This window comes from Pundamilia nyererei, unplaced genomic scaffold, assembly GCF_000239375.1.
Source record: "Pundamilia nyererei isolate P.nyererei 1_Seehausen unplaced genomic scaffold, PunNye1.0 scaffold00066, whole genome shotgun sequence".
NCBI classification, from domain to species: domain Eukaryota; kingdom Metazoa; phylum Chordata; class Actinopteri; order Cichliformes; family Cichlidae; genus Pundamilia; species Pundamilia nyererei.
This window is the reverse complement of record NW_005187467.1, coordinates 3,066,919-3,078,811: the sequence shown is the minus strand read 5'-3', so window position 1 is coordinate 3,078,811 and position 11,893 is coordinate 3,066,919. Positions and strand designations below refer to the sequence as shown.

The 11,893-nt window shown below is 38.6% G+C and overlaps 1 protein-coding gene across 5 annotated transcripts in view; it reads left to right on the top strand.

Moving 5' to 3' along the window:
* Positions 1-5,653: 5,653 nt before the first annotated feature.
* frya (furry homolog a (Drosophila)) overlaps positions 5,654-11,893 on the top strand; it is a 41,266-nt gene continuing 35,026 nt past the window's right edge. For 3 of the 5 annotated variants that reach the window (XM_005736035.2, XM_005736033.2, XM_005736031.2), the window contains exon 1: positions 9,358-9,657. In XM_005736035.2, coding sequence (XP_005736092.1) covers positions 9,588-9,657 — 70 coding nt within the window. In that variant the 5' untranslated portion in view covers positions 9,358-9,587. Of the gene's footprint in view, positions 5,886-9,357; positions 9,658-11,893 lie in introns of those variants that run through there. The other 2 variants (XM_005736030.2, XM_013911565.1) reach the window with 1 other exon arrangement.

The window sequence follows — 11,893 nt, the reverse complement described above, 5'->3', positions numbered from 1 at the left end:
CAAGAGGTCCCTCATGTCTGCTGGTGACAATTTGAGTGCACACTGTTTACTCGCACATTAGGTCTACTGTTGTAATCTGTGCAGTGTTATAGCTATTCCACAGTGTGTACAATGTTGTCGTAAAATTGTCTCTTTTTTTTAGCTTTCATGGTAGATCTAGTTGAGATAATGTCATTGTGCTTTTCCTTATAATCCCTTTATTATGCATCATGACACTCTCTGTGTCCATTTGAAAGACAGTCCATAGTTGAACTCCATAATGAAATGTGTAATGTTTCAACTCAGTGTATTGTAATAACCTGTACTATTTTGTGCTGGGCTATTTAAAAACGCATACACTGGCCCAGAGTCAGGTTCATCTTGCAGACTGAGGAGTGTTTTTCATTATTCAGGAGGACATGAGCATGGTGGCTGCCGGGGGCGGAGTCTCTGTCCGAGCTGATGGAGGGAGAAGGTGATAGTGAGAGCAAGTGCATCTTAACAAGTGGAGATCCTGGGGGGATTTCGGGGCAAAAACTTGGACCAACTTCCCGAGAGGAGATGGAGTAAGCGAAACAACTGATTTCTGTTACAGTCAAAGGTATTTATCAGCTTTTAAAATATTGAGTAGTCTTCTGATTGAAGTTTCAGGAGTTCATATTTTACTCCTGTCTTGGTTTTTGTTTTTTCTTGTGTTTGTTTTTCTTTTCAAATTAGAAGATAGTATAACCCGCTTATTTATCTCTCTGGTATTTCAGAGACTACAGGAATATATGACTTGAAACTCTCTCGATGTAAGCTGCTGATAGCTGGAGTAGCTGTCAAGTCGAAGCTAATTAAAATTGAGATGGATTTATTGAAAGTAGACTTTATAAGTTTTTCACCCAAATATTTTTTCGCATCTGTTTAAAGGAAACGGATTTTTGGTTAATCGTGTCAAATAGTTCCAAAGTCCGTTTGCATGACCAATGCGGGAAGAAAACGAAAGTTACAGAGAGGTTAATCTTTAAACACAAAACTGTATTGAATCAGAGGGTGTCTTTTAGCCCAGATCTAATCACGTCAGAAGGGGGGAAATTCCCCGTTGAAGGTTTTTTGTGATTTTGCATGTCATGCTGTACCTATAATCCAAGTGAGTTTTCAGATTTCCAGCAGTCTTCTTTTCTACAAAGGTCAAAGTACTGAGCACTTGAGTACTTAAGAGAGAAAAACGTGAAATTCTATATTTGTATATAGACTCGCTACATGTTGCTCAAGCTTAGCAGATTTAAAAAAAAAAACCAAAAAAAAAAAAAAACCCAAAAAACCCCCAAAAAAACAGAAGTGTTGCCTTGGGGATGCCAAGGTGGCTGAGTTGCCAACACTGTCAGCGTCCAGAAGAAACCGACAGGCTGTGAGACTTTTTTTGTGGAGCTTGTTTTTTCTACACATTTGTGTTAAAAAAAAAAAAGAAAAAAAAGAAAGAAGAAGAAATAAATAAAATAAGTCACTCTGGTTACAGACCTCTAGCCTATTCAATGCCAGGACAGAGTTAACACTCGTGACCACAGAGGATTTTTTCCTCATTTCTGACACTTTGTTCTAATAATTAACTTTTGATGTGAAGAAGAAGAAGAAGAAGAAGAAGAAGAAGAAGAAACTCCTAAAAGCTAAGTTTAGACATCTAACAGAGTAGTAATATAATGTGCCATATAAGCTTTTGTCAGTTACATAATTCAGATCACCAAGTGCACTGTTAATAGGACTATGTCTTCCTTCCCATTAAAATAAAGTCGCAATAGGGTTACAAAACAATACAATGAAATTAAGGCGTGCCATGGCTTGCATACATTGTGTAACAACATTGGATTTTGGATATCTGATCTTTCATCACAGGAATGCAACTGTGAGTTTGTATTTTTGTGGAGAGACTCAAACTGCATCTAAATTAGCTGTTTGTTATTTTAGCTCTTTAGGGGTTTTTTCTGTGAAATAAACAGAACAAAATTGTTTGAACAAAAAGAGATGAATAAATATGATTGACTTGAACTTATTGTCAAGTGGCATTATTGTTATTTTAGGGAAGCTCGAATCCTGCAGCCTTTAAGTGATATACTGTTGATATCAATAGCATTATAAAACGAGAATGTTGTAACATACAGTAGTCATACGGATTTGCCAGAATCAGAGTTGTTATTTAAACCTCATCTTCAGCAGAGAAGAAGAATACTTGTAAAGATTTCCAACCCTTCCTCATGAGAGAGTCTGTGTTTGCCTGTAGGGCAATGAATATAATGAAGGCCTTAACAACGAATCTTAACATATTTTCCCCTTTTTTGATGTGTACAATGCTTATGAGTTACTTAGATAAACCCCGAGGCAATCCACATGGCACAAAAGACTGAATCAATAATGAACACATGCTTTTAAGTCAGTCTGCAGCATGCGCTGTGCCGGTATTGTCTCCAGCATCCATTAGAAGCTATCAATACGAGAGGCAAACCTGCACTGTTGATGCACAATGTATAAGAACATAATCACCTCACTGTAACTGGATCTGCTCTCCTTTTTCAGGGGACACAGTGGCTGCATGTGTTCAGTAAGAAACCCCTCCCTCGTCAGGCCGATAATAGGCATGCAGAGCAGGGAACAGGTGCTGTTTGTCGACTTGTTTGTAGCCCTTGAATAGTCCTTTTGTGTGCTGACCCATCCCAGATCCAAAGCAGTGTAAAGAATAGGTGGCCCATTGAATAATTACTTTCTGTGGATGCTTGCTTTTTGTTTTTAACCTTAGCTGTTTATGTAAAATGTGGAAACGGCTGGCATGTCAAAGTAATAAAAGGTTTTAGCAGCCTCGATACCATGTGGCTCTAAATTGTCATTATGCAAAGTCTCTCCATTTAACATTCAGGAAGTTTGTAAATTTTTAAACAGCCCTCTGAAATGTAGATTAATGCTGCTTCTTTGCTGACAGTAAACACTTAAAGAGAAATGCTCTTTGTTGCATTTTCATAGACACTAATAACTTATCATATGTAACATCGCAGCCATTTGTATCCAGCTTTCATTCCCACATTGTGTCTTGCTGCTTGTTGCATGTGTCCTATTCAAGAGTCCATGAGCACATCTGGAATTAACCTTCAGCAGGTTTGTGCTAACATTAGGTCTTGATATCTATCAATTATTCATCGTGTTCTGCTGCGCCTGTTCAAATCTAAATGTGTCTCACCATGGAAACAGCCTTGTAGCTCCACCAGAGGGTGTTGGTTTCAGCGGCCATGCCGACACCGGCCTATTTTCCCAGTTTGGCTACTCCTCCTCAACTTTGGTGTACATGGAACAAATTCAGTACATCCGTCCAATCGTCTGTTTTCTTATCTCTGTCTCTCTCTTTTTTTCTTTTTTCTTTTTACCACAGAGTCACTTGGGAAGGGGTTGAGCCTGTTCCAGCTGACTTTGGGCAACAGGCAAGCTCAGTATATTTGAACATTTTTATTTTGGATTACATGCTCAGACTAGACATTAAAATTATGAGAAAGTCGATCAGAGCTTGATGTTCTGGAAGATTCTCATATTCCTCAATGTTAGTGTCATGTTTCTGGTGTCTTTTTGATGCAACACTGAATTGGTGACGTTTTGTTGCTGTTTTTATTATAATATGAGGTAGTTTAGAACTAATAATGGACTTTTAAGGCACTATAATAATGCCCATTATAATAATAAAGTATAAGCAAGTAATACACTGGTTTAGTAAAGTTAAAGCATTAAACATAAATATCTAGTCAATGTCCATCTCACAGTTTAAATAAATGATGTAGCATCTAAAAGTTTAAACACCTAAACTCTACAGATCTACTTTTGCTGTTGTATTGGCTCAAGGACACATAAATGTATCTGAATATTGCAGGGCAGTTCTCTAGATTGAGAGTCTGCAGTTTTATTGGTCAATAAACTAAATAAACAATTATTGTTTAATGTGAAAACAAAGTTACACTTGCATGTACTTCCCGCTCCTATTGCATTATCAAAGTGTCATAATCAAGTCATAATTGTAGATGTTACTTGAACTAAGGTCATACAGTGACTCAGCAAGGAGATCTATTTTTGTCATATGTGGATAAAGAAATGCATGTGGTGCTAAAAGTCACATTTTCAAACAATGACTGACTGGAGAAAGGTGGTATTACTTGACACTAGAGGGTGCTCTATCACTATAACATATTTCCCTCCTACATTCATTTGCAGTAGTGCCACAGTACAATACGGCAGCTTTTGTCTCAGAAGCTTGGAACATTTGTGTATTGCTGTAAATATTTTTATTGTTGAGAATGCTTGAAATACTTGACCTGAAAATATTAATCAAACCCTAACTTGAAATATTTGCACAACTGCACAAAGAACGCACATGCTCATTAGAAATCAGACTAAAGGGGTCTTTTACTTTTAGTGTTACGGTGCAAAGATATTTAGGTGTGATATTTTTGTTCTTGCTTTTGGTGGTATGAGTCCAAAACAGGAAGCGTGTTTTCAGATGTTGTGATGATAGGACTTCGTTCTGCTTATTATTTACTCTGACAACATGACTGTGTTTTTAAGTAGGTCAGGCTCAAACGTGCATGAAAACCAGACTCAAATTCTGGGAATCCCGATGAATGTACTTGCTGCTGAAAAAGTATTTCATAGTGTTTTCTTTAGGATAATATTTTCTTTGACAGGTGACATTACTGCTGGACTTATTACTTTGGGGAAAGGCATGTTGCCAGGGGCTCCCTGTTGTTCAGCGATTCTCTTTGACAGAGTCCAACTCTACATGTCAGCAGATCATGAAGATAGTTATGTCTGAGTGTGATGGTTGGCTTTTTAATTGTCAACACATTTCTTTGTTCACTGGAAATGCATACAAGAGGTACATAAAGTATAGGCTAGTTGTTCTGCTGTTTCTTCCTAAAACAGAAAACGCCTTTATGTCACGTACATACACAGGGTGTTTGTGTTACGGATGTAGGTCAGACTAGGAAAAACTGGTTCATGTGATAGGTGTGTCCAGTGTGTTCACTTCAGTCCTTGAAAAAGACTAACTAGAGTGTAAGAATGGCCTAACGCAGAGTCACCGATCATGTACTGAACTAACGGAACCTGTTCTGTGAAGCAACTGGAAGATCTATTTGTTTGTCAAACACAGAACAAACAAAGAAGTTGTCACACAACATTTAACGCACACTTTTCAGCATTCTCGTAGGGATTCACGATCATTTAAGGAATTAGTTTCTATCTAATTATTGCTTCCAGGGGCAAGAGATGCCTGTTTAGACAAATACAGGATATTTATTCAGCGCTGCCTCATGGGCATACAGTAGGCAGGGATGCTGTGGCTGTCAGAGCAGCCTCTCTATCCCCTCCCGCCCTCTTTAGTTATAACTTTGCCCCTCTCTTCTCAGCCTCCTGCCTTTTTTGCTGAATGAGGGAGGAGCTGTCTAAGTAATTCAACACCTGCCCAATTCATGAATGTTACTGTAAGTTGCTGAACTGCCCTGACAAGTGCTGTAGTTGAAACACATTAGTAGACTGAAGCCGACAGCACTTGAAGCATCTCTGCGCGGCAGAAAATTAGTGTCCAGCAACGAGGGAAAGGGAGGAGACGAAAAATTAAAAATTGTTCTACAAAAAGAGTGGAAAAACTGGCATTCCTTCAAATGACTCTTTTAGAAGAATGAAAGAAGTAGTGTTGGGCTTCCTGCCATCCAACATGTCTTTAGGAGAGAGTGTCGTGAGAGAAATGGCCAAAAGTGAGACAGATTGCTCTGAGGGACTGGATGAGATTGCTCTGGGGCACATTGCCAGCTTACCTTTGGATCCATTCCCACCCAAGGACTTCAGGGGGAAGTTTAAAAAGATGCGTCATAGGAAGAGGCCAACTATTCTTGAAAGTAGGTGCTGCTTTGACACAGTCAAGTTGTAGTGATTTCCTCAGTAATCTGTGTAAAATGTGGTTTTGGAAATATCTGGTGAGCAACCAATACCAGTGTTTGAGCCACTCATGCCCCCACTTTGTGAAATTCCTCACCTCCTCGTTGTATTTCTCATAGTTACACAGGAATCCAGTGACTTGTTTGTAATGGACTTAGAGCGTGTACATCACATAATTTTTTATATTACGTAGGATGATGAATTAGCTGACCTTTTCAGTTTTTATGGATCTTATTTCTTAAGTAAATTGATCAACAGAGAAACAAGATGACTTCAAATAAACGGGACATTAAAGAATGTTTGAGAGAGACAAAAGAAGATGAAGAAGCTAGGGGCACCGGGTGCACTGAGCGAGTGTGGGAGGCAGTAAAGGGTTTGAAGTTGATAACCATAAAAATGGCTGAACTAGACAGACATATTTCACATTCCTCACCTTCATCAGAGCTTGATAATGCCTATAATAAGTGCTTAATGTGTTAAAGGCTGTGCCCACTTAAAGCCTAAAGAAGGAAAGATGCTTACATTGGGGGGTTTTTATAACCAGCAATACTTTTCTTATTTATTCATCCTCTGTTTGGGTGTTTTGTTAGTGAACATGATTTGTGGAGAAGTTGCCACTGAACTGAAAATGATAAAATTATAACTGGCATTTACAAGATTATTCTCAGGCAGCTTTCCTTCTTGAGAAGTCTCGCTGATTCTAGCCAGTGTGCCAGCAAACTGCCACTGCTTTATATCTACGTTTGGCATCAGTTGCCCCTAGTTATCCAGACACATTGTTATGCCACAAACAGGGTAAAGAAAGTTTCTTCAAAGTAACACAAGGTCTTTTCATGATAAACATGTTTGGCTGATGCAATGCAATAACATAACATAACATAACATATATATTTTTTCCAACTTTTGTTAATACAGATATCTAATGAATCACGTTGTAGCAATTATGCATGTAGATATGGTTAAGAGTATCAAACTGAGCATCAGGACAGGGAAGAACTGTGACTGTGACATGTTTTCAGAGTGTTTCAGAAACAGATGAACTACTGGGATTTTCCAGCACAGCCAACTCTTGGGTTTCGGGGAGTGATTCAAAAAAGTGAAAATATCCAGGGTGCGGCAGTTGTCTGGGTGAGATTATCTTGTTGATGTCAGAAGTTGGAGGAGAATGACCAGACCGCTTCAAACTGATAGGAAAACAACAGTAACAGTAGTTTTCTCAGCACACTGATCACTGCTTAGACACCACAGTCTACCTGAGTGCTGTTGTTGATCGTGGCCATTCCTTTATGTCCACAATGTGCCCATCTTCCAGCAGGATAATGTGCCACATCATAAAGCTCAAATCATGTCCAACTAATTTCTTGATAACAACGAGTTCACTGTCCTCCACGGTCACCAAATCTCAATTCAATAGAGCACTTGTGGAAACTGGTGAAAGAGGTGATCCACATCATTAACTTGCAGCTGATAAATTTGCATCAACTACGTGCTGACACAAATGCACTTCATTGAATAAACAGTGTTTTTTGTATTGAGATATACATATACATATATACAGTAGTTCATATATATATATATATATATGTATATATATATATGACCCTAAAAGGTTTTAAGGTAACCCCGAAACGTGTAACACAGGCCTGAAAGTGGTTGGTTGGGATTTCCCGCGTTTTCTTTCTTTCTTTTCTTTCTTTCTCCAGCATTCTTCCTTTACTTTGACTTCTCAGTGTTCCGCAGCCTTGCTAAAAAATGATGGAATTGAATAAGTCTTTGCATTTCAAAGATTCCAGTCAAGCTGACCAGCTAAGTATGTTTTAAAAAACTCTTCTTAAGAAATTATGCTTTTTAAAAATCAGAATTGGCAGGAATTGACCATGTATAGTCAAGTCTGATTAGAGAACATAATGAATTCTCCTGTTAAAAATAGTGCTCGGCTTAAATAGTTACTTGTTGAATTGAATTGAGGAGATGTTTGCTGAGAGGGCCATGATACAAGCAACATGTGAGTATTTACCTATTAACAAATTATTTAGATGAACTTATCTAAAAGCTTGTAAACTTCAGTTTAGTTTAAACATTTGATATTTAATGTTTTGACATTACTGTCTTAAAAAAGACCAACTGTAAATAAAAGAAGTCAGAAAAACCCTTCCCCTTGTAATATAGATACCATAGATTATTGCTTTATGACTCTTTTGTAACTATAAACAAGTGTGTAAGGAGATTTAACAACCCTCATAAATGAAGTCAACAGCATCTTTTCACTCACTTGTTTATTTATGTCATGACATAAAACTGCTGCGGGAGGGATTGATTGTAGAGTAACACAATGTGTGGAACGCTTCAGTACACCAAGCAGGAATGTCCTGCTTGGTGTATTCAGTATACCCAACTACTGGGTTGGGTATATCCAGGACACCTGAGCCTCTGAAATGTGTGTTTACCAAACACTGCCACGGCCAGTGGTGGCTTCTCCATCACAGAGTGTATTACGTAATCAAGTGCAAGTGGCTGTCGCTTGATGGATAGGCAGAATTCTGATAGGATTATCCTGAGAGCACTGAGCGGGAGTGAGGGGGGGTAGATTGGAGGATGTCTTTATAGTCCATATGGTCAGGCAACTTGCTTGTGCTTTCCACATGCCAGAATAATGTAAATATTGGATGAAAAAAAGGAGCATTGTATTATAGTTTTACTTTGGTAAAATGATTTGTAGACATCTATACAAAAAAAATCAAAAAATTGCAAATTTTTTTTATAATGCTCTTTCTTTTTGTATATTAATTGTCTTGATATTGGGGGAAAAATTCCTTTGCTCCACTGTTTTCAGCTCTGATGTATAAAAAAAATTATATATAAATTAAAATTTATTTAATATATTTTCAGTAATGCTGTTAACAGTAAACATTAGTCCATTGCATGATTTTAAATATAGTTGCAATAGTGCTGAAAGAATCTGTGAGATGCAACACTGGACTGTGTGAACATTGGACACATTCCAATGTATTCATTTTTGCATTATCTGCAAAAGAGAGGTTTTACACTATGCGGCTGACAATTCTTTTTTGGGAGAGTCGGCCCCTCTTCCCATATTTATTTTCTACATTCAGTTGATTTTATTGGCTGGCTGATCACTTACAGTTAGAACAGTTAGAGTCATTTTCTTTTCGCTCAGCCAGATGTAATGTGTCATACTTCCTGATTTCTCATCTCCTCTGTCAGTGGTCGTGACCTGACAGATTCTCTCAGTCATCCTGAAAGACGCACATGCCCAGTTCTCTCATCATTATCAGGCCTTGCACGCAGACAAACAGTAGTTATTATTAACTGCTCTCCCCTAAGAGGATTGCTTCCTGCACTCTCAGCCTCCACGCAGTTATTTAAAGGGAGCTTGCACTGCCGCCCACTGCCTGCCACAGCTTTAGAGAGGGAGAGAGAAAGAGTAGAGGGAGGGAGAGAGAGGGCTGATAGCCAAGGACAGGACACAAGAGGAGGGGTATAGCAGTGCTAGTGTGTTTTCTCAGGGTCTTGTCAGCACAGCATTGTGTGCGTCACAGAGAGGTGACAGCAGGCAATACCTGCTGGTCCCAACCTAACTGCTGCTGTTGCTGCTACTGGAGGGAAACCACAAGTAGAAAAGGGGGTAGGAAGCTACAGCCATGACAAGCCAGCAGGACTCGGGCTTCTTTGAAATCAGCATCAAGTCTTTGCTGAAGTCATGGAGTGGAAGTGAGTACCAGTTTGTTGTTATTGTAGTGTTCACCTGGCAGAGCTGAATGACTGTTAGTAACCTGACTTTATAGCTCTATGCTGCTTCTTGGTGCAAATTAAGATCAGCGAAATGTGATAGTTCTGTATGCCAGAAGCTGCAAATTTAATGTACTTGTAGTAACAGCACACCACAGTTAAAACAGCTTTTTAGTTGTCTCTTAGCAACAGCCAGATACATAAGTTCCTCAAGGATGACTAGCTAAGTCATTATACAATAGCTTATGTTACAAGTTTTGCGGATGGTGATTCTGCATCTGATTATATTTAAATTGTGGCCATATTTCACTTATAAACAGAGCCAGAATAGCTCTTATTAAGTGCAAGGACACAGTAATAGGATTACTGGAGGTTCAGCTTGGTTGCATCTTCTGTCCAAAGCTCACAGCTTCATTGCCTTCTAGTGAAACCATCAGAGTGAGATGAAATGCCTTCATGCTTCAGATCATGGTGCTATTCTGTTTTATGTGAGGTGTGAGAGGTGGCCTACAGAATGGATGCAAAACTAATGAAAAAGCCGAACGCAGGCATTAAACCTAGCTTCTTAGCAGTTTATTCATGTGTGCTATATCTGTATATCGCCACACTAAATTGATTAATACCTAAAGTGCTAAATGTTTACAAGCTAGTTGCATGTCTCAAGCAGACTGCATTAGGAGCTTAATCTGAATGCAAAGAGAAACCATCGAACAAGCTGCCCCTTTCCACACACTAAACATTGAGCCATCTCCTGATGATGTTGCATAATCCCCACACTGGGTCACTTTGCTAAAGTGATAAAGGCACAGGCAGTCATTGTACTGTATCAGCATTTAACATTTTCATTAAATCTGTGCTCTTCCCTAATCTCATCTCTCTGCTTCCATTCTCACAAGCTGTTATGTAATGTATCACAAGATGGCAACAGATATAGTGTTGCTAATAAAAGTTATTTTTTCCTGCATGAGATGTGAGACACAGTGCCTGCTAATATGTGACTTGAGGAACTATATTTATTTATATATATTTATTTATTTATCTATTTTAGTTTAATATAGAAAATAATAGCTTCCAAATTGGTGTAGCATGTGTGTGTGTCTGTGTGTGAGCACAGGGTTAATAATCACAAACATTTTTGGATACCCGGTTTGATAAGTTAGTTTGTCCAGCACTAATAAAACAGTAACAAACAGCAGGACAGAACTGCCATTGTGGAGCAGCTGCATCAGGTTTGTTGTTCAATGTGACTGAAGGCCAGTCCTCCATCAGCCAATCAGAGCAGGAGATGAGCTGTGGGGATCTGGGTAGAGCGGTGCAGTCCAAACATGTTTAGTTACAATTTATTTTCTGACATTTTTAAAAGCTACTATTCAGTTTCTGCTCACATTTTGAATTAAGTTCTTTATTCATTCTTCTTTAATGTTTAGCTTTGTGTAGCAGTATACAGTACAACAAGAGCTCTATTTTTGAGAAGCTGAAAGTAGTATTTTAATAGGAGCTAAAATTGTTCTATGTGCACTTTAAACAGACAGATGTGGGCTTTTTGACCAGGGCTTATATAATTGGCCTGAAATGCTCTCTCACAGCAGGCAGTAGTTTCCTGCATGATGTCAGCTGGCTCAAACAGGGCCGATGGTCAATAATTTGCAACCATCATTTTAAGCTGCTTTTCACAGAGGTTCGTAATCACTCTCTCACTCTCACTTTTTGAAAGACTAAAGCTGTGAACTAGTGAAAATATTAGCATAATAATGTTGTCTTTCTGTTTCTTCAAGTCCAGACAGGTTTTAATTATTTATTGGAGAAATGTCACATTTTGTGGAGGTGTCTGTGGAATATTTTAACAATTTGGGTTGTAAATGAAATGCTCTGTCACTTTATGGCCTACTCTACGCAGCAATTTGTCACAGTATTATGAACACTTCCTTTTAGTCGAGTAACTAAGGATGTTGTCCCTTTTTTCCCAGCCTGGAAGAATAGTATAGTGTGTACATTTGGAAACTTCCTTTTCTTACTGCTATCTCTTAAAATGCAATGTCAGCTTTAGAGAAGTTGAACAAAGTTTCCCAGAGGTCTATATTGACACTGGAATTTTTGGTCCAGTTTAAGAGGTCAGTGGTATCTAAATATCCAGCCACTCTGTTCACAAACTGCCGCTTAAAGACATTGTTTACTCAGTAGGGATGTCTCTGTGGACTGCATGTTTTGTGTGCGTGTG